The sequence below is a fragment of the Stenella coeruleoalba genome (genome assembly GCF_951394435.1).
Source record: "Stenella coeruleoalba genome assembly, chromosome: 9".
NCBI lineage: Eukaryota > Metazoa > Chordata > Mammalia > Artiodactyla > Delphinidae > Stenella > Stenella coeruleoalba.
This window is the reverse complement of record NC_137155.1, coordinates 38878073-38900115: the sequence shown is the minus strand read 5'-3', so window position 1 is coordinate 38900115 and position 22043 is coordinate 38878073. Positions and strand designations below refer to the sequence as shown.

The 22043-nt window shown below is 37.2% G+C and overlaps 1 protein-coding gene across 3 annotated transcripts in view; it reads right to left on the bottom strand.

Annotated features, from left to right (window-relative positions):
- Nucleotides 1-22043, bottom strand: part of ETV1 (ETS variant transcription factor 1) — a 93211-nt gene that overhangs the window by 5876 nt on the left and 65292 nt on the right. For all 3 annotated transcript variants that reach the window (XM_079931643.1, XM_079931642.1, XM_079931644.1), the window contains 3 exons: nt 10827-10893; nt 9163-9233; nt 5502-5671 (listed from right to left, as the gene is read on the bottom strand). In XM_079931643.1, the coding sequence (XP_079787769.1) occupies nt 5502-5671; nt 9163-9233; nt 10827-10893 (308 nt within the window). The remainder of the gene's footprint in view (nt 1-5501; nt 5672-9162; nt 9234-10826; nt 10894-22043) is intronic.

Genomic DNA, 22043 nt, shown 5'->3' with positions numbered 1-22043 from the left:
CAATACTACACTGGGGAATTAAGCGTTCATTTAAACAGTAATCAGATGCTAAAAATACGAAGGTCACCGTGTATATGAGTCCACAGACAAAAATCTCTAAAGCAGAATATCTACTTTTGTTGTTTAGTGAACAATCTCCGAGCTTCAACAGAGCTTCAGCAAAACCTCCTTCCTCAACATATCTGCATCCCCTACCTCACCACTACCCTGGCTACATGCAGCATTATCCAGAACAGGGTGGCCTGCTTCTATGACCCCAGGTAAAGTCACCTTCGCATTAATTTCCACTTGTGCTTCATCTGAGCAGAAATTGCAGCTGCCATGCATACCTAGGTAACCCTGAGACACCATTTTTAAATAGGGTTAGAGTTTTCCTTCATGTTCACAGAATTCCAAGTTGTTGCTACGTGTAATATACTAAAACAGAATGCTTTGCAAAGAGATCATTCTGTCTCTCTCTACTTCATTAGCAGTAATCTTTCTCCAGAGTTTTTTTTTTTTTCTCTTTTAAAAACACTGATCTTTGCTATTTTCTCTCTCACTAATTTCTACTTCCTGAATGAAGATACAATGTAATTCAGTCACATATATCAGTATAATTTTTTAAGAGCAGAGAGACGTAACGTCACAGGGACGTGACTATATATCAAAACAGAGTCACTGTGACAGGCACATCTTAAAGTTCCAAAGATAAACTTCGTTTTAATGTAAATGTTCTAAGCAATAGCAAAATGGGCTGATGGCAATAAGAAGTGAAAGCAATAATTTCTAAATAAAATGTCTTTTAAAAAGCTAACAATGGACATCAGTGAATCTTTAATAGACATGACAACTGAACAGCCTGCGAACCTGGAGGGGATGTGAACATAAATTATTAGTATCTCCTGAAATTGAACAACAATTTCTGAACAGGTATGCATTTGTAAATGATACTTTTCTAGAGGCTCACCAGGAGGCACCTAGAAAGTAAAATACCTGCAACAAACTAACAAACTTCAAGACAACACAGTGGAAGTCTTTGGGGAGAGAAAGATGTTTTTTTAATACCATAAGCAGAGTTTGACTTTTATGATGCCAGTTAATTCTCAGCACCATGGGTATCAGTAGACATTTTAAAACAATCAAATTTATTCTTCTTTTTTCTTTTTTTTTTGCGGTACGCGCGCCTCTCACTGTTGTGGCCTCTCCTGTTGCAGAGCACAGGCTCTGGACGTGCAGGCGCAGCGGCCATGGCTCAGGGGCCCAGCCGCTCCGTGGCATGTGGGATCCTCCCGGACCGGGGCATGAACCCGTGTCCCCTGCATCGGCAGGCAGACTCCCAACCACTGCGCCAACAGGGAAGCCCCCAAATTTATTCTTAGAGCTGTTTCAATATCACATTCATTATAAAGTTGAGGGAAATGTATACTCATATGCCTGAGAGATGCAGACAAGTTGTGCAAGATGAAGGAATAAGATACAGAAATCTGTCGTACAGCACTGTTCCTATAGTTAATGATACTGGATTGAACGCATAAAAATTTGATAAGAAGATAGATCCCATGTTGTGTTCCTATCATGATAAAAATTTTTTAAAAGATTGCAACTTAAAATGAACAGATAACATAAATAATTTCCAGGATAGGCTAGACCATCCAACAACTAAGAAAGTCCACTCAGCCCTCACATATGACCCCATCAATCACCACTATATCCGGCGCCACTAAAAGCCAAGCTACCAAATGTAAAACAGATAGCTAGTGGGAAGCAGCTGCATAGCACAGGGAGATCAGCTCGGTGCTTTGTGACCGCCTAGAGGGGTGGGATAGGGAGGGTGGGAGGGAGACGCAAGAGGGAGGAGATATGGGGATATATGTATACATATAGCTGATTCACTTTGTCATACAGCAGAAACTGACACACCACTGTAAAACAATTATACTACAATAAAGATGTTAAAAAAAAAAAAAAGCCAAGGTACCATTTTCAACATGGAGTGGGTACGATGATGGCAATACTTCCAGTAAATTCCTTTTAATACTCTTTCAAAAGAAAACTTTGGATGTTAATGAGGAGAGTGAAAAGATCTCTATAGCACTCTAGCATTTATCCTTATCACCAAATGAATTAAACAGGAAAATGCAATCGTTCAATTATTATTCAATTTATTTTTAAAATCACGCTTGAATATGCAACAGTAAATCTAGAAACCACAATCAGGGCCTGGCTATCAGACTTCTCGATAACTCTTCCAGCTCAACAAGCTTGCATATTAGCAGAAGACTTCTACTCTGCCTCCTACAGATGCTTCACTATGTCAATAACTGTTCCCTGGAACAATTCCCCAGAACCCATGATTAATTAAAAAATAAAATCTCGTTATCTTGAATATCTCAAAAAGAGATGTTAAAGATTACGTGCTTGCTAAAGTTATCCAAACACACTGAGCAGATAATCAGCCACAAGACTGCAGTCTCACTCAGTATCATTTGAAACTGCAAGAGGAAATACAAAAAGCGGAACTCATGAGTAATTCCAACAAGGATGGCTTCAGAGCCACCTTTCATGAGCTGTGCTGTCACAGACCCTCAATTAACTGCTGTGTAGTTGAAAGAGGAGGGTGACCGTGGGCCACAGAGACTAAAGAAATTTCGCAAACATTTTCCAAAGAAGAAATTTAAACATAAGCAGCACAGTCATTGCCTGATGGAAGCAATTGTAGCAGTGAGCAATGCAGCAATCAGAAATGGAATGTTTCATTTTGAACAAAGGGCCTTAGGAGACATTGAGCGCTTATTGCACAATTGCCAGGGAGTTAGGCTGACTCTGAATTCCCCTGTCCTTTTTTACTTTCTGAGTCTGATACAGAAAAGGTGTCTAAATGTTGGTTTGTTGTATGGAACAGAAATAATTGTATTCCTTCCCGGCATTTAAAAAAAAAAAAATCACAGAAATTCACAATTTGATGTAACTTAATGGTCCCCTGGTCAAGTCTCCTATTCTACTTGTTCAAACATGATCAACTTAAAAATCAACAATTGCTATATAAAGAACTTAATCACGTGTGCCTAAGTATTTTTACACTTCTGAGTGGATCAATAATCACAGACATAATTCAGTCATTTCCCCCATCTTAACAGATAGATGGCAAAAATAAAAATTCTGTTTCTGCTCACTTATTTTAACCACAGATGGACGGAAGTAATTGATATAAATCCCTGTTGAATGTCCTCAGTTCTAGCATGAAGCAACTCTTGCAGAGATTATTAACATCTTTCACGAGGTGAAGAGCACACATTCCCATCACGTTAAAGGGCTTTCAAATTACTTTACGTTAAGTGTTTCTAGTCTCAATTTTTAGTGCTTCACATTTTTGCGGTTCTTTCACTTATATCATTTAAGTACACCTACATAAAAAATGAATTTCTTTTGACAGCCAAATTAAGTTTTAGATGCAGTACAAAATTCAAACACCCAAACATTTAGCCTATACTCAATTGAATTTCTGATTTAACTTGAGCCCTCAAATGCTACCAGGGTATTGATGTAACCCGGAGTACACTTAATTGTACTAACCATCTCCTCTGATTTCATACTTTATTTAATACATACTCGAATCGGATAATCTCTTAAATCTTAATAAGTAATGTCACCTTATCTTCTGGAAATCAAATTAGGACACGTTATCTGATTATGATTAAATACATGGTCTCATAGAGCAGAAAATGCAAGATGTATAGGCCCATTAGCCTAGTCTAGGTTGTAGATGTCTAGTCTACATGAAACTAATCACTTTGAATTAAAAAATAGCTGGATATCTCTCTCTGAATTTTTCGACTTTTCTGAGGTGTTTAGATCCTATAGCCAATATGATCAGTCATAGGCATGTTAGCTAAAAGTCTTCCATTGCTTTCTCAGCTAATGTAAACTGAAGTCAATTTTAACAGCAGCAGAAAAAGCATCTTTGATAAGACACAAACATTTCATATAAAAGTCACCTTTCGGGCTTCCCTGGTGGCGCAGTGGTTGAGAATCCGCCTGCTAATGCAGGGGACACGGGTTCGAGCCCTGGTCCGGGAAGATCCCACATGCCGCGGAGCAACTAGGCCCGTGAGCCACAACTACTGAGCCTGCACGTCTGGAGCTTGTGCTCCACAACGAGAGAGGCCGCGATAGTGAGAGGCCCGCACACCGCGATGAAGAGTGGCCCCCGCTTGCCACAACTAGAGAAAGCCCTCGCACAGAAATGAAGACGCAACACAGCAAAAATAAATTAATTCATTAATAAACTCCTACCCACAACATCTTCTTTTAAAAAAAAAAAAAAAAGTCACCTTTCTTTTGAGATCCAAAATGCTATTCGGTAGGTTATGTTGTAATAATAATAGTAGGCTTGGGACTTCCCCGGTGGTCCAGTGGTAAGGAATCTGCCTGCCAATGAAGGGGACACGGGTTTGATCCCTGGTTGGGGAACTAAGATCCCACATGCCGTGGGGCAACTAAGCCCGTGTGCCACAACTATTGAGCTCACGCACCTCAACGAGAAAGAGAAATCCTGCATGCCACAACTAGAGAGAAACCCGAGCACGGCAACGAAGAGATCGCCCCGTAATGAAAAGATCCTGCATGACTCAGATCCCATGGGCCGCAACCAAAAAAAGAAAGAAAAAAAAAAAAAAAATAGTAGGCTTAAGCCTAAAGTTAGTCCTGGGCAGAATAAAAATTGAACTGAGAGGTTTTTCAGGAAAACACTCCATTGGTATGTGCATGGGGGAGGGTTTGAGGAAGTAAGACAGCTGAACAGAATGAAAGGTGTTCCATTTACTGTATTCTCTCTATCCAGAGTCTTCTTAGGTATGGTGACATTTTAAACTTTATTCCTACCTTCCAAAGGAACGTACACAGCCCAGCTGATTCAAAACAGATGTCACCAATAATCAAAGGGAAACAATGGTTGTACAGGTCTGTGTCTCCTAAGAAACACTTAAGGAGTAAGAATTTCCCACTGTGGCCCTTGTGTGCCTTTACTGCCCACAGCTACGTCTCCCCTACACCCTCTTACACATGACTTTGTTCTCTAAATGTTCCTCTCTAACCCTCTTGACAAAAATCAAGACTGTCCAAATAATAACTGCTAATTCTCAAGAACAATTCCTCCATACCCAAAACTAGTTGAACTTTGATAGACATCTCTCTTCCTCAAAGACCATCAAACGTGCCCAACTTAGATGCACCTTTAAAGACTTCCCAAGCCCTGCTCTCTTGAATAAAGGATTATGCTAACAATCCGGTTGATTTCCTTCAATTCCTGTAGGATGGTATGCAACTGGAAAAAGCCTGCAACATATTCATGTCTTATTTTAAATACATTCCTGCTTTTTTTTTTTTGGCCCACCTTTTAATTCACAATGTTTCCCTATAGTTTTAAAATTAAAAAATACTTCTTTGGCATATTAATCAAGTCTATGTTTCCTTATATTAGAACACATCTGATCTTCCTAACTAGAATCTACTAAACTCACCTCTTCAGGCTCAATCAATTTAAATTCCATGCCTCTCCCAGTCCAGGCAATGAAATGGGAATTGGAAGGGTCGTCCAGAAGTGCTACCAAAAACTGCCAGAGCTGAAGTGATCCCCGCCGCTGGTACGTGGGTCCTTCCCGATACATTCCTGGCTCTTGCTTTATATCTCCTAAATTAAAAACATTTTAAGTTTCTATGATTAGCCATGATATTTACATAAAATTTATATTAAATCAATCACTGAAATGGTTACACCACAACCAACTTAAGGGTTTCTATGAAATATACTGTTACCATTAAATAGGGATTTAAAATAGGTAAAAGGGTGAATATAACCCAGGAATCTACAAACTTACACACAACTGTATATATAGAGGTCACTATAAACGCGCAAAGGCCAGAATAAATCCATGGAGGTCATTTACTTATAAAAATGCTGTGTAACTTTTTTTTCTTTAGATACTATTTTAAAAACTGTAGTATCCGATCATACTTCTTGCCTTCATTGTTAATGCTATTACTTACTGCTCTAAGTAACAATGCAGAGGGAGTAATCAATTTTAAGCTCTGTGCATTTTATTTGCGCAAATTAAATTCTGCAATTTGTAAATACCTCATTGACCTGCACATGACAAACTAGTGAAAATTTTAATGCAAATACTTCAAAGCAAAGTTAATAGCATCTTAGACTCTGTGAGTTAGGCAAAAACTAGGACAATGTCGTGGGTAATTCAGGGCATACTGGATTACCGGTATACCATCTTTCTTCCACACTTTCACTGGCACTCTGCTTTCTCAACTGGCAGCAAATGAAAATTCTCTCATTTTTCCTTGTCTCTTGTTTGTACTGCACTTATTTGAGTTTAGCTTGCTATTCTTTTTCTAAAAGTCCAATTTTATAATGTTTATACACACACAAAAAAGAATACACCAGAGTTTTCTGTTATCTATATTTTTAAACAAGAAAGGTTTGTTTGTGCTACATTTATTTGTTATTCATACAAAGTGTAAAAGACTCTATTAAATAGATTACAGCAGCAAAGGTGTTAGTTTCCAATTCTTTGGAATATCTGGCCAGATATTTTGATTTTACCAAAAAACAAACAAACCAAAAAAGAAAAACACAACTCAGTTTCATGACTACTGATTATTTACTTCTACCTCCAGCAAATTGTCTCAAAAATATGTGGAATTAGTCACATTGGGGATTGAATGTCTAGGGCCCTACAAGCATATCACTATTAATGCATGAATTTCTCTCCTGCACTAAAGAAACAATTCAGACAGAATATATTCGAGCCGATCTTCTGCCATTAAGTGTGAATTATAAACCAGACCAAATCACGAGCTTTTTAAAAGTTTCCTTTGGTCAAGAGACAGAAATACACCTCTTAAAATAATTACAGAAAGAACACTTAAAAAACCTAAACCAGGGCTTCCCTGGTGGCGCAGTGGTTGAGAGTCCGCCTGCCGATGCAGGGGACACGGGTTCATCCCCGGTCCGGGAGGATCCCACATGCCGCAGAGCGGCTGGGCCCGTGAGCCATGGCCGCTGAGCCTGTACGTCCGGAGCCTGTGCCTGTGCTCCGCGACGGGAGAGGCCACAACAGTGAGAGGCCCGCGTACCGCAAAAGAAAAACCTAAACCAAAATAAAATTATTCACTCAACAGCTGCTAAAAATCATTGTGTTGTTTTGCTCTAAGCTATAAAATATAGAAGTGTCTTCATACTGATTTCAATGACAGGTTTATTTATCTCCGTTTTTCCTTCTGAGATTTAGAAATTTTCATGGGGGCAACTGAGCAATTATGCAGACAGAGTGAAACACTGTCAGATTCAGATTTTCTAACCTTTAGATTGCTTCTGCCTATAAATGTGACTGACCATACTGGCCTTGTACAATGAAAAAATAACCCTTTGTTCTTTCTTCTTGGTCTCTATTCCTTATAAAATGTAAGCCCAATACTATCTTCCCAAAAATATTTTCTTAGTATAAAATTGAGGAGTATTTCAAAGCCAAAGGGAAAATATAATCAAGACAGTTAGCTTCCCCAAACATGTAAGTGACTTAGACTTTGCCCTGTTAGATTATATCATAATCCTGTCTACAGTTTTGAGCTATTTTCCTTCCTTACGTGCCCATACTAATTATCGCGATTTCTTAAAATGTTAAGCTCACTAAGCATGAAATAAACTGATGAAGGTCATGCCAAAAAGTAGACTTTATGCTGTATCTCAAGAGAAAAAGCTGGACTTTAAGGATGTCGATGCTCTGCGAATGATGCCAAAGAAAATAACACAGATCACACCTCTGAAACTCAAAGGTTAAAAGTAACATCTAGTATAGAGTAAGGCTGAAAAAGTGATCCCTATTGGAGTTTAACCCTGTGACCTTGGCATGAATTTAGCGAGGTAAAGGGAGGCTAAGGAAACAGATCTTCCCAAGACTTATATCACCCCTTCTGCAGCGTCTACATGTAGCGAAAGCCTGGGGAACACAGTAGACTTCAAGCAACTAATTAGAAACTGCGAAGCAATCCGCACATACACTTTGCTGTTTAAATAATGACAATTAAAAACTCCTGAGAGCTACCAGGCCATTACAGCCATGATCCCTAAAGTTTGTGCAATCAGCTAATCAGAGGGTCCCTGCTTGTTTCCTGTTAAACAATCAAAGCAGGAAATATGTAGACCGCTCTGAAGAACCACTAAGTCAATCAACTGTTCACTTTTTACCCAAGCCTCTGTGTAGACGCTGACTGCTGCCACCTTTGTCAAGAAAAGAAGATTCTAACTTGACACCCCTTTCTAACGTGTGTGTGGGGGGTGATATTTTCATTTTCATTGCCACAGCAAGTGATATTAAAAGAGTGATGCAGGGCTTCCCTGGTGGCGCAGTGGTTGAGAGTCCACCTGCCGATGCAGGGGACACGGGTTTGGGCCCCGGTCCGGAAAGATCCCACATGCCGTGGAGCGGCTGGGCCCGTGAGCCATGGCCGCTGAGCCTGCGTGTCCGGAGCCTGTGCTCCGCAACGGGAGAGGCCACAACAGTGAGAGGCCCGCGTACCGCAAAAACAAAACAAAACAAAAAAAGAGTGATGCTTTCTTAACTCCATCTGAAGCAATTACAAAGTAATGTCACATTAGTAATGAACATCTTCCCAGGGGAAAAACAAAAAAGGAGGACTCACAATCACTAACTAAATGGGCAGCTGTATTGTTCCCGTGTTCCATAATGCATGTTTTCGTGAACAATAAAAGGCAAGAGCCTGCATTAGTCATCCATGCATCCACAGTAGCACGCTTTCTCCTCTGCTTTGTTAATTACGGGATCAGCTCTCAGTAAATCTCAAGCAACAAGCTGCATGTCCTCAGCCGGGCAATGGAAAGGGCCCCCTTATTCTACATAAAGCCCAGCAAGAATGACACTCTGTCTAACTCTAAAAATGGGATCTCTCATAGGACAAAGGAAAAAGCTTCTTAATGGGCAAAGGAAAGGGAATTTATAAGAGGCAAAGTTTAGCGAGACTTGAGTGCATCGTAAGTGACGGGCATAAAGATCGTTAAGTAGCGATGTTGACTGCTTTCAGGAGAGGCGAAGGTGATCTCTCCTCGTCCTCTTACAGAAATCAAAACTTGATACACAATGAAAAACCTACCATCGAATTTCTCTGGGACAACACAGGTGTCATCATAAAACTGCCTGGGGCCCTTTTCAAACATGCAGCCTGTGGGGGGAAATGAAATACATTTACTCATGACAGAAATAACACTCACAAATAAATCAAAATATAACCATTAACGCAAAAACGGAGGTAGAAAAGGACTCTTCTACTCTTCCACTCCGTGACCTTGGACACATTATTTAACCTCTGTGCCTCAGTCTCCTCATCTATAAAATGTGAATGATAACAAAGCATCTACCTTATAGGGTTGTTGTGAGGATTACATGATTTAATATATGCAGCCTTAGAACACTGCCTAGCACATGGTAATACATGAGAGTTAGCAATTTATATTATTACTAACCAAAGCATAGAGCTTACGTAAACACTGGCAAACCTGGGATGTACAACGTATCGTTTCCTTTTCCATTTTCTTCCAAGTTTTGTTATTCAACGAGATGAGAGGGAAATCAGAGTGAATTACTGCCATGTACCTTGCATTATGACCGTGAGGAACTGAAACAGGTACGGTTTACCCCCTTACTTCTTTGCAGAAATATTTAGCTAGGTTAACTTTCTCATGTTTTCATCTTCAATAGCCAAGGCAGTTAAAAAAAACTTCCCTTTTTTGCTGGAACATAACTAAGTCCACAGGAAAAATGCAAAATAAATTGACAGCTTTTCACAATCATTTTCTCCCCCAAATATCCTTGACTGTGGGACCTTCATTTAATTGCTGTTATCTTTCATCACCAGGAAGAAATTTCCCATAGTTTAGTCACAGTTTTATTTCTCAAAAGTATTGGTCTCTGTGGTAGGTACATAATATTAAAAATAGCAACAATAATTATATTGCATTTGTGCAAAATTTTTGGCCTCATATTTTCTGGATTTACCATCTCATAATACTATCCTTTAAACATGGGGATTTACTTCTATTAATGTTATTTAAACAAAACAACCAATGCTGGACTCAACCTAGAAGGATGGATCTAAGTCATTCACTGAAGATACATAGTGTTGACATCAAGGACCATGCACATAATTCCGGAAATACTTTAAAGGGGAGTCTATCCAGATAAAATCATTTTCATTCATTACTTTGCAGGTATCATGCCCATTAGAACAAAACTTTCCCCCCATGGTTACCATAACACATCCACAACAGAAAACTCCTTTTCTAAGTCTCTTCTGTGAAAGTCCATTCTTAACAATTACTTGTCCCAAAATGTAAAATCTAGGATATTTAAAGGTGAATGTATTTAAATCAACGGTGCTTTATTTCAAAACAATGACTTAGGTCTCTAAAGCAAAACTGAAAATTCCTAAAAGATACACTTCAGTAGAAAGCAGTAAGGTAAGGTGATCTTATAAAAGCACACGTTCTCTTTCAAAAGGATGTGGTTGCTGGCAAAAAAGAACAGAGAAGTCCACTTTTCAGCTGTTTATATGCACATGACTCATGTTAACAACCAAATATAAGAGATCATGACCTGAAAAATCTTCCTTTTACTTTAAAAAGAAAAGTTTTAAAATAATGGTTTAGTGGACATAAGTGATTTTCCCCATGTAATATAATGATAATCTGACAGCATCCTTAGGATGTCCAATTATGTTGACAGGTATTTACAAGAATTTCAATAGTGGAAAACTTAACTTCTGTTCTGCTGGGATGAGCCAGGAAGCCTTCTTGCCTCATATAAATGGAGTGGCAGCTAGGCACTTCTGCAAGAGGAAACAACAGCGGTCAAAGATGTCTGGAGCTGCAAATGTGCTGTTATCAGTGGACAGAGTGCAGAAAGGAAAAGTAACAGAAACTGACACGAGTCTCTTGAGGGGAACTTGTCAACACATAGTTAACATTTCAGGCAGGGCCCACACAAGAAACTTAAGGATGAGAAGCATACCATGGTGGATACTGATTCTCCTGAACAGGCAGGTGAATTCAAAGTTTTACCCACACCAACCTTAATAAAGTAAAGGTGGTTTTACCAGCAACCCTGCATAAATGTGATTGTGTCCTCAAACAGTGTCATGACTTAAAAAATATTTCAGGACATGTATGGAATAACTTTGTATACTCGATGTCATCCAAAGCAAAGATCAATAAAAGACTCATTCATAGTTTATTTCATGAACACTGGCTAGAAATTATTATGAGAAGACGAAATTGTTATATCTCTTAAAATTACTCCAGCCTAGTAAGGTGACTGCCCTTTTTTCTTCAGATAGAAACAAGACTGGCTTTTCATTTTGTTAAGCCCACAGGTCAGATTCAAATCCAGTGAGGCTATAAAAGAGAAATCCAACAACTTTTTAGCAAACACCATTGTTACCTTAAGAGTGAGGCCTTGCCTGCGTGAACAAGTTAACTCATCCCTGAGAAAATAAACTTGGTTAATGGTTAAACTTGAGTCATAGTGATGGTTGTGTATCTAATGTGTTTAGTAGCTTTAGATATGGGGAAAAGGAAAGATATATAGATTAAGAGACAAAAGATTAAAATTCAAGTCCTTCATTTACTACTAATAAAGCTAGATGACTTTAGATAAGCCATTTTGTGTCTAAGTTTATATAAAACAAAGGGTTGGGTGAGATGTTATCTGAGTCTGTTATCGTCCCTAGTTATTTAACTCTGAATATAGAAGTTCACTCACATAACCAGAGGTCTATTCATGGTGAAGAGAGTGTAGTTTCAACCTCAAGACCCTCTACTTGCAAGAGCCCTACTGAAATCCTATGCCTAATTTTGTATATGTCATTTCCTTTTCCTTTTGTTTCAGAGGGTTCCCCAAATTTTATAAGTTTTAGGTACCAAAAACCTGGGCCCAACCCTACATATAACATATATAGGTTCCACAGGAATATATACACATGTGATTAAGTTGATTCTATCTTCTGTATGTATTACTTAAGTTTTTTAAAAAACATGTACATAACTAAATGTATAAAATATATACGACAAGTGTGCTATTTAATATAAGAATATATCTTCCTTTCCACCACTTGTAGTAAGTACTTAACTTCTGAACAAGTAATAACATTTAAATGAATGGGAATCCAAAGGCCCTTATCTCTCTTTAACTATCCATCTATAGACTTTTCATGCTGTAATAGATAATGAGCACTGTTTAGCCCAGATGTCATTCTTTCTTGGTCTGGAATGTTCCATTTTTAAAGTCTACCTGATGTTCTAAAATTTTTTCTAGTGATAAATATCAACCAAAATATGAGATATTATTTCACAGAAAAAAGCTTATCTTATGTGGTTTTAGTCAAAAATAGCTTAATGGCGATCCCTAATAGCAGTAATATTGAAAAGTATGTGGCAATCAATAGCTTACAAGCCGAAAATAGTGTAAAACTCATTTTCAAACACTTTATTACATTGTGCCTTCTTTATATAAAGTATTACGTAGTATATAATTCTGACCCTACAGGGTTAAACCGTGCTTCCTGATATCAGTGCTTACAATAGGGTTGCAGTGGAGTTGATCTTCTGGGTTAACAAATGATTAGCAATGCATTTTATCCCAACTCTTTAACCAATGGTACTTCAAATTAATTTTTCATGTTATTTTGATTTATTACCAAGGCGTAAGTTCCCTCAGGCAGCTGGGCCTGGAAAGGAGAGTGTTAATGACTCTGCCATCAGCTCCGCAGCTGCTTAGAGGCAAGCATTTTGTTGTACCAATGTTGACACCCTGCCACAAAATACTTTTACTGACTGCTGCCCAGCTGGAGTGTGGCTGTAAAAACAGCTGGCTGGCTCTGGAGGCAGCTAGGAAATGTATAGGTTAAACTCTATTATATATTTAGCGTGACTAAATGTAGTTTCCTCCCCAAAGGGGGAGAAAAAGCGGAAGAAAGAAAATGCAAGCGTTTCTGAGAAACCCACTATTCAAAGTTGAAGGGTCGGCTTCTAAAAGTGCCCCTAACATCATATGAAATCATCATAATCCTGGAAAACTAGACATTTGACATCAAAGATAGGATTCGATGGATAATTTCACTAATACTCGTGTCTATTGAACTAGCTGATTTATTGGTTTCTGTTGTACTTACTCTGTAATATTATTCATAAATTCTACTTATTATTCTATGACATTTAAAGTATACTGATTTAAAATTCATCGTAAATTAATGACATAAAATATGGCTAACGCCGCAGCCTCCATTACGTTTCCAAAGGCTCAACAAAAAAGCACTGAACAGCAATTTAGAAAAAAAATGCATACATGAGAATATATTTGTGATTATGCCAGTTCTTAATACTATTGATTACACCCCAGAGTAAATAAAATTAACATCTAGCTCTTGGAATTGAGACACTTGGCCAGCATCGTTTAAGTCCAGTCTATCTTTAAAATCGGTGCCCTCTGTATGGTCCAGAGAAGCCTGAAAAAAATATGGCTAAGAGAAGTTTACTCCCCTAAAGTAACGAAAGTCATGTTATCCTAAAGCGATATCAGTTAATTTATGACCATCCGAGTGGGTCAGACTCTAATCAAATTGTAGAAACATTTCCAAAGTGATTATTCAATCAAATGACTAACATGGTTAATTAGGAGCCATAAACGTTGCTCTGAAGTTCATCAAAGTAATGACTTGCCCAGAAAAATTACTGCTAATTAAATTGCCTGCTGCTTTCATTTCTACCTTATCTAATAAAAAATCCAACCAATGAAGTTTGGCATTACATTTTAACTTTTGCTAAATGCTCAACTCAGATCCAAACTAGCTAAGTGGCGACTTCAAAGGGAAATGTTTTGTAGCAGGGAATGGAGGCATTTCATACGTATTCGTTTATGTTTATCCATGAAATAAAACTTACATAATTCAGTGACAATAATAAGCTGCAGTTTATCCTGTTCACAAACGTTAAGATGAGAGCATATTTACACTGTCTTAATATGCATCCATGATTATAATCTTAGGATCATTAGTCAGCAGTGATTACAAACGTTCACCTTGTCATCTAAGAGACCTGGTTTTGAATCTCAGTTCTGATATTTTATGGGAGTATAACATTTTGTTAGTTTTTTAACACCTCTTAACTCTCAACCTTCACATCTGTAAAATGGGAATAACAGTGATTTCCTTCAAAGGGTTTTTGGAAGACCATATGGAGTAAGCCACGGGCAACATTCTGCCCACTTTCTGCTAACACTCAGGATTCAATATAAGGTACTTATTACTAACAGAATCTACTTTTAAGTGAACCTCACAAGTATTTAAACTGTGTGAATCACCGTACTTAGAACTAGAAATAATTACATATCAAAATTATTTTTGTAACTTAATTTGCTATTCTTAAATCATGTATCTATTGAGATGGTTGACATTGCTTATTCGTGTACTTATTCAGTAATATTCTTCATAAATCTATTAACCTATGATATTTAAAATATATTGATTTTAAATTCATTATAAATTTATAAGGTTTAAGTGAGAAGCTCCATTATATTTTCAAAATATTTGGAGGTACCTCTTTTGAGCTTCTTTTTACAGTATTACTCCCTGATATTTGATGCTAAATGGCTTTAGTCTAAAAAGTTTTAAATTCAATCTGTAAATTGAATTATGTATATTTAATTTAGGGTAAAGGATTGTTTTTTATTATTTGGAAACTTATGGATCAAAGAGCTCTTCAGCATGACCTTAGGATGGGGCCAAATCAGCTTGCAGAAACTAAACTGCCTATAATTTGTCACAGATGAGTTCATGGTGATGAAAGCTGATCTAATATGCTGCAAAAATTCAAAGCAGCAAAGCACTGTTGTCATTTTAATGCGCTAGTCATAGTCACTGTGGCGGAAGTTAAGAAGAAGTAAACTAACACACTAAACTACCTGATTTGATTAGTCTTCACCTTTAGTAACGCAGTTAAAATTTCCTTTAAATTAAGATAAGCAAGTATGAAACTAAAAAGCTGTTTCTTGACTTGCATTTTAAAACTGTATTGGGAAACATAATACTGATTTGGGAAGCTTTACCAAAGGTCTGCCCACAAAGTGCAGTTTTGAAGTTGCTAGGCACTTTTCTGATTTGCATATGCGTTGCCCCATAGTACAGGATGAAGTTTCTTCTTCAGGTCATGGTTTGCCTAAAGTTTCTAGGACCTATAACAGGCCGGATCAGAGAGAAACTATTTGCCACAGTTGTATGAGACATCCCTATGATTTGTTGAAATTCTTTGTTATCAAATAGTGTACGAAGCTGAAAACACTTCAGATTGTAAACTCTAAATAAGGGGGAAAAAGCACCTTTCTTTCATTTGATGCTTCTAGTTAAATTCCTGGAGAAACAATCAGTGTGATAACTTAATTAAGCATTCAAATCTCTGAGAGTAAATGAGAAATCCCAGTAAAATAGAAATAAGTTTGATGTTGTATTTTAATGTGATTTTGCTTTCATGTGAGTGTACACTGCAGAGATGGATTGATTACACACTTAACTAACTCCTTGAGGAGGTGATGTAACAAGATCAAGTCCACCTAAACTTGTTTATGGTATAATGATGATGGCGGAAATTAAAACTCCAGGGCCAAAATGTGTGTGTCAACATACATCTGAAATTAACAGGTACTTGGTGAAAAATGTGCTTGTGTGTGTGTGTGTGTGTGTATTTCAATGTAAACACAGGAGTTTAAACAAGTTTTCAAAGACATTTATTTATCATCTAAACAAATACTGAGCTGTACCAAGAACTAATCGCATCAATCTCATTCAAGAAAGAAGAGCATTATGACAGATCTTGCCTAAGTTTTGTCTTTCTTAAACTTAAGTTTTTTGTTTCTTCTCATTTCCTGGCAAATTCAGTTTCATGTTTAAAATCCAAAGGTTTTCCAGAGTGCATAAATAAATGAGCTTCATAAAGAGGTATTTAAATGCACAGGTCTTCACATACATACTAGTGTAACATCCTTTTACTCTGCATTTCTACTTGCCACATGAAGAGATTTCGTGTAACTAATCAAGAAAATATATTTTATAAAGTGTTCTAAAAAGGATGCTAACATGAGGATTTTTTTTTACACCCATACAAGCTATTTATAGAACAAACCTGAAAGTAAGTAACTCTAAAAAATAAGGCCCAGTATTAATATGTCTGAATTCAAGTGTGAAGGCTTTAAGTCAAGTTTTATAAGATCTATCTGTTGTCAGTCACAAAAGCTCTATATAAATATAACAACTTAGTCACTGAAACACGTAAAGAAGGCAGAAAAGTTGGAGGTGGCTGAAATCTTAAGAGAGTGATGCATTTGGTATTACTTCATTCACACTTAGATGGGAGCTTTGTCATTAGGATTTTTAGTAAACTGTGAATATAAATAATGTAAAATCTGCAGAGATATTTCTTTTGCCACAGATCAGATGTACTGAATCTACTGTTGACAGACTTTGAGGACAGAAAGAGAACTATGTCAGTCTTTGTATGCCTAGAATAGTGCTTGCAAAACCTTGAAAAAGAAAAAAAAAGTAACACAGTTATCTGGGTTCAGATGCTTTTAAAACTTAAAGGCTATATAACCTAAAACAACAGCATAGAATTTTACCTAAGAAACCACAAACTTCTCTTGTAAGCATCTGGGTTTTTTGGCTTTTTTTTTTTATTGCAGGGGACAGTATCCTACACAAATAACCACCACATTCAAAGAGGATTAGCTTATTATGATCTAGTTGGCTCACAGTTTTACAAGTTTTACAAGCCTGTGGAGGTTTCAGTAAGTTAGAGTTGAAAATAAAGTTGCAATGATAGGAAACACAATTGCACAAAATAAGCACAATTTTAACTTTGACTACTTATTAGATATTATTGCACTCTGACAATTAACGGAAGTTTAAAAATATATATGAGAAAAGATGCCATTAGTTGCCAAAGCGGGCCACAAAAAAAATGCTGAAGTGGGGGAATTTTTCATGATGAGCTTCAATACTGAATTGTTCCCTTTCTGGAACCTACACAATTTGAAACAAATACATCATGAATTGCTTTGTCCTCTCACTCATTTTTCCTTGGATCACCTCAATATTCAGATGATTTAGTCTCCTTGCTTTAAACATGAATAACACTAGCAGTAAGTTCAGTACGACTGTTTCACTACGCCAGAAACAGCATAATTGTACACTATCTTGCTGGCTATGCACAATATGATTGTTTTTTGTTTGTCTTGTTTTGTTTTTTTGCGGTACACGGGCCTCTCACTGTTGTGGCCTCTCCCGTTGCGGAAAACAGGCTCCGGACGCGCAGGCTCAGCGGCCATGGCTCACGGGCCTAGCCGCTCCGCGGCATGTGGGATCCTCCCGGACCGGGGCACGAACCCGTGTGCCCTGCATCGGCAGGCGGACTCTCAACCACTGCGCTACCAGGGAAGCCCAATATGATTGTTTTTTCTTTCTTTCTTTTTTTTTTTTTTGCGGTATGCGGGCCTCTCACTGCCGTGGCCTCTCCCGCTGCGGAGCACAGGCTCCGGACGCGCAGGCTCAGCGGCCATGGCTCACAGACCCAGCCGCTCCGCGGCATGTGGGATCCTCCCAGACCGGGGCACGAACCCGTGTCCCCTGCATCGGCAGGCGGACTCTCAACCACTGCGCCACCAGGGAAGCCCCAATATGATTGTTTTAACATCAGAATATCTCTCTTATTTTGTCCTATCCTTTAGCCCTGAAGTGTATTATAAATATTATAATAGTGGCACCTCATTCAAGAACTAGCGACAGTCTGAGGAAATCTCTAGAAGTTAAGATAAAATCATATCAACAGAAATCCTTATTCTAATTGCCTAGACCCCTAACACTATATTAGCAATTTTACAAACATAGTCATATTTAATCCTCACGAAAACACAAAAGGTATAGGAATTATTTCCCCCTTTCCATGAATGAGGAAACTGAGGACAAAAGAGGTAACAAAACATGCTCAAAATGACATTAGTAGTAAATAGGTAACAGGTCCAGGATTCAGTATAATGTTTCCAGTGTCATACCAAGTGGGTGGTTTTATTTTTTAATGCTAAGAATAACAAAAACATGTGGATGAAAACAGTGAACTGTGAGGGCCCACACACTGCAAAGAAGGGTTAGCAGAATGGAATGTTCAAAGATACTTTTCTAAACTTAAGAGAATAGTAAATAAATCATAATGATATATGCGTGTCATTCTTTCAGTTTTGCCTTGCTTTGTTTTTCACATGTGTTTTTGAATAGCTATCTTTGTAAAATTTTCAAGACTGTATTAGAAGCAATTAAATAGAAAATTTACACACATGTACACCCATGATAAAAACCACAATCTATTTAATCTGAAAAAAATTCCTTGGAAAGATTTCAATTAGGTTATGCCTATGTTAGGTAAAAATATTTTATGAAATAAAAAGTCTCCCTTTAAACTATTACATAGTTAAGTCACTTAAGTATAGAGATCCTTTAAGTGTAAAATATTCTATAACGATATTCTAAACCTAAAAATATATACTCAGACATATACTTGTAAAAAATAAATATTTATCTTCCCTCTCTTGTTCACGTTTATGAAACACACACACAGAGGGAGAAATCCAAACGCGCATCCTTCAACTGTCTCATTTAATTGCAAATCTTAGTTGCACATATGAAAACAGTGGTATGTTCATCTCACCCACTCGCAATAAGCAGTTCTGGGCCTAAGCATCCTGGTTGTTTTCTTTAAAAAGAAACTAAAAATCCTACACTAAAAAAGTACACCCCCCCTCCCCATTCTAATTCCCTTTTTTCATGCTAGTTCAACTCACAAGCAGATTATCCCTCCCTTCCCCCTTTCCTGCCTGTAAAATCCCAGTTAGACAAACACTGTGTGGCTGAAATGACATATTTGAATGGAATTCAGACCCACCAGTTCCTGTTTATGTTTCTGATTTGAGAATGTTGCCTTCTCATTCACTATACATTAGGAACACTGCAAGGCCATAAATAGTGTCAGGTTACATGCAGGCAGGACCAATGAGCATTAATCATTACTTCCAGTCAACTGGCAAAAGCAGCAGCTGATGGAACACTATACCCTTCAGCTCTGTATAAATGGACATTCCAGAGAGTAAAGAGTGTGTGTGTGTGTGTGTGTGTGTGTGTGTGTGTGTGTGTCCTTTCAATCTCCATTTTATGAATGAAACTCCAGGCTCTATAGAGTCCATTCATGTAAGAGAAATGCTTACAGGGCTCCGCCCCTAGGGATCAATCAGTCATGGGTAAAACTGATATGATTGGTTTAAGACAGCCTTCAGCCTTCCATTACTGACTTAAAATACAGTCCCTGTCCATTTGACCTGTGTTAATGCATAAAGAGTAAATCCAGACCATAGTCTCAATTCTCAAATCAAATCACTAGCCAATGCCACTTACTGTAACTGTAGATTTAGAGCATACTGAAGTATTTCTTAGAAAAACTGATATAGTGGACCAAAGTACTGTTTGGGGAGATTTGCTATTTTAACCCAGAACTGAATGAGGAAAACTCATATGAGATCTGCTAAGCAATAAAAAGCAAAGTCAAACTGTGAGCTCTATTATAATGACAAAATCAATTAGGAAGGCATCACCGTCACTTTTCATAATTTAAGCACCTAAATATCAGAGATTAAGTGATCTACTAGTCCACAAATCACACACTGAGAAAAAGAAAATTATATTTGGATTCTAGAGAAACAGGTAAGATATTAATTTTTTCTGAAGGGTCAATAGCTCATTCCTTTAAATTCCCGAGTGATTCTCCACTTGAAATTTTTGGAGCAATGGTTTCAAAGTTAGGAGGGAAAAAAATCAGTTGCCATGTTTGAGGAGAAAATGTGGCCATAAGCAAATGATGCTTAGTAATGGAGTACTTGGCTTTTGGGAGCCAAGTAATGGAGGCTTGGCCTTTGGGAGTGTTAAATAGCAGGTACAAAAAGCCAAAGTTCATGGAACCATAATCATCACTGCGCTGGAAATTACTAAAGATGGTAATGCTTAAAAATATCCAGAGTTTTTAGGAGGGAAGAAAACTATTTATGAGCAATTATGGGAATGATTTGTAAAGAGTCAGTCCAATACCAAACACTGTTAAAACATATAATGGGTTTTATCAGCCATCTGTAACTTGGTCCTTGACTCCAGAGGGAAGAAAATACTTTTCTCTTCCAGTGACCTGAAGCCACATTGGGAAATGGTTGCAGTCAACAATCCCTGAATATATCTCTAACTGATTTCTCATAGGATCTTTGCTATGCCTACAGAAGAAGGAATGAGGAGAAACATGAAAAATACATGGTCTTTGGTTTTAAATGTGTGCAAGATTTTCTACTATGGCGTTATAATTTAATATTTATCTTCCAATTTCTAATATCTGGCTAATAAAATGATAGAGAATAAATCAAGTTACTACCATATTTAACTTTAAACTAAAATAAAACTAAAATTAAAATACTTGACACAGCCAGGAGGGGAGATGATAAGGAATCCTATAATCTATCATCCAGAGAAAACATGGAACAGAGAAAGACCACTGAAGAGTCAACGTACATTCAGTTATTAATTCTTAAATAACATTCTCTGTTTTTGGCTTTAAAAAATTTCAGTATTCTTTTAGGAATTAGTTTTTAAGGTGGTTCAAAGATACGTAAGTAGAAGTGATGAAGTAAAGCTTAATATTTCTAAATGTTTTTATTTCATATTTTTAAAAATTAAAGTTATAATTATCAATCACGGGGCCTTCCATTTCAGAAATGAAGAAGCTAGTTTATGGCAAGCCTGGAAGTTCAAAATAAATAGCAGTAGCCTTTACTTCTCTTCTCTCTGTTCCATCCAACTTTAATGAGCATTTTTCAACAGTTTCCTTTTGTCATCACTGCATTCCTTGTATTTCTTGAACAATATTTCTGGTTGTTTACTTATATATAACTCAATTGTTCAGAAGACATATAAGAACATTTATTATAAAATATATGAGGTTAGTTTCCCTAAAATATATATCCCTCTTAAAAAGTAAATAATAAGAAATCATTAAAAAATAATATATCCTGATGACAGAATTTCTGAGCCATTACTACAGGAGTAGTAGTAACAATCATAGTAGTAACAGTTTAGAAATAAGCTACTGAGTACGTCTTGCCTTCTGAATTTTGGTGTTTTTTGGGTTTTGTTTTTTTGTAATTTTGTGCAAGTTGAGCCAGTTGATTGAGGCCCTGACAAATCATCTCCAAACACATAAAGCACTATTTACTCATATTTCCATGTGGCTGCAGAAAAGAAGTATGTTTTTCTTGCTCTATTATCTACTGATTTCATCCTATAACTTTAACCTTCAAACCATAGTCTAAATTCTGCAAGGGGAATCCCAAGCAATGCTCACTAAGAGCAGCATTAGGAATTACTTCACTATCTTCTCTGCTAGCTAAGATAAGTACCCATCAACACAGCAAAACACAGAATAACATTGACAACATAAAAATCTTCTCTCGCCACTTGAGAAACGCAAAACTATTTAACTCTTACGACTACATTGCCAGCTTGGCCCTATGTGAGTACCAGATATATTTGTCAGCTCTCACAGATGAAAGTTAAACGTATTCCTAGTTTTAACATACTTAACATGAGCTAAGTATTGTGCACCTATTTTATCATTTCTCTGCCTACATATTATTTTTCTACATGCTAAGTACAGATAATTACTCTCCAAATTTGAAGGTTTGTCTATTGGCCTTCATCAAAGTCCTAAGGTGATGAAGTATATGGAAACTTGGAAAGGGTTGCTAGGATTTAAAAATGAAAGATAGAAAAGGCCCGTCTTATTTTTCCAAATGTAAGCTTTCCTTATATGTTCTTTTGTTTGTTTTGTTTTTTAATTTTTTGGCCATGCCACA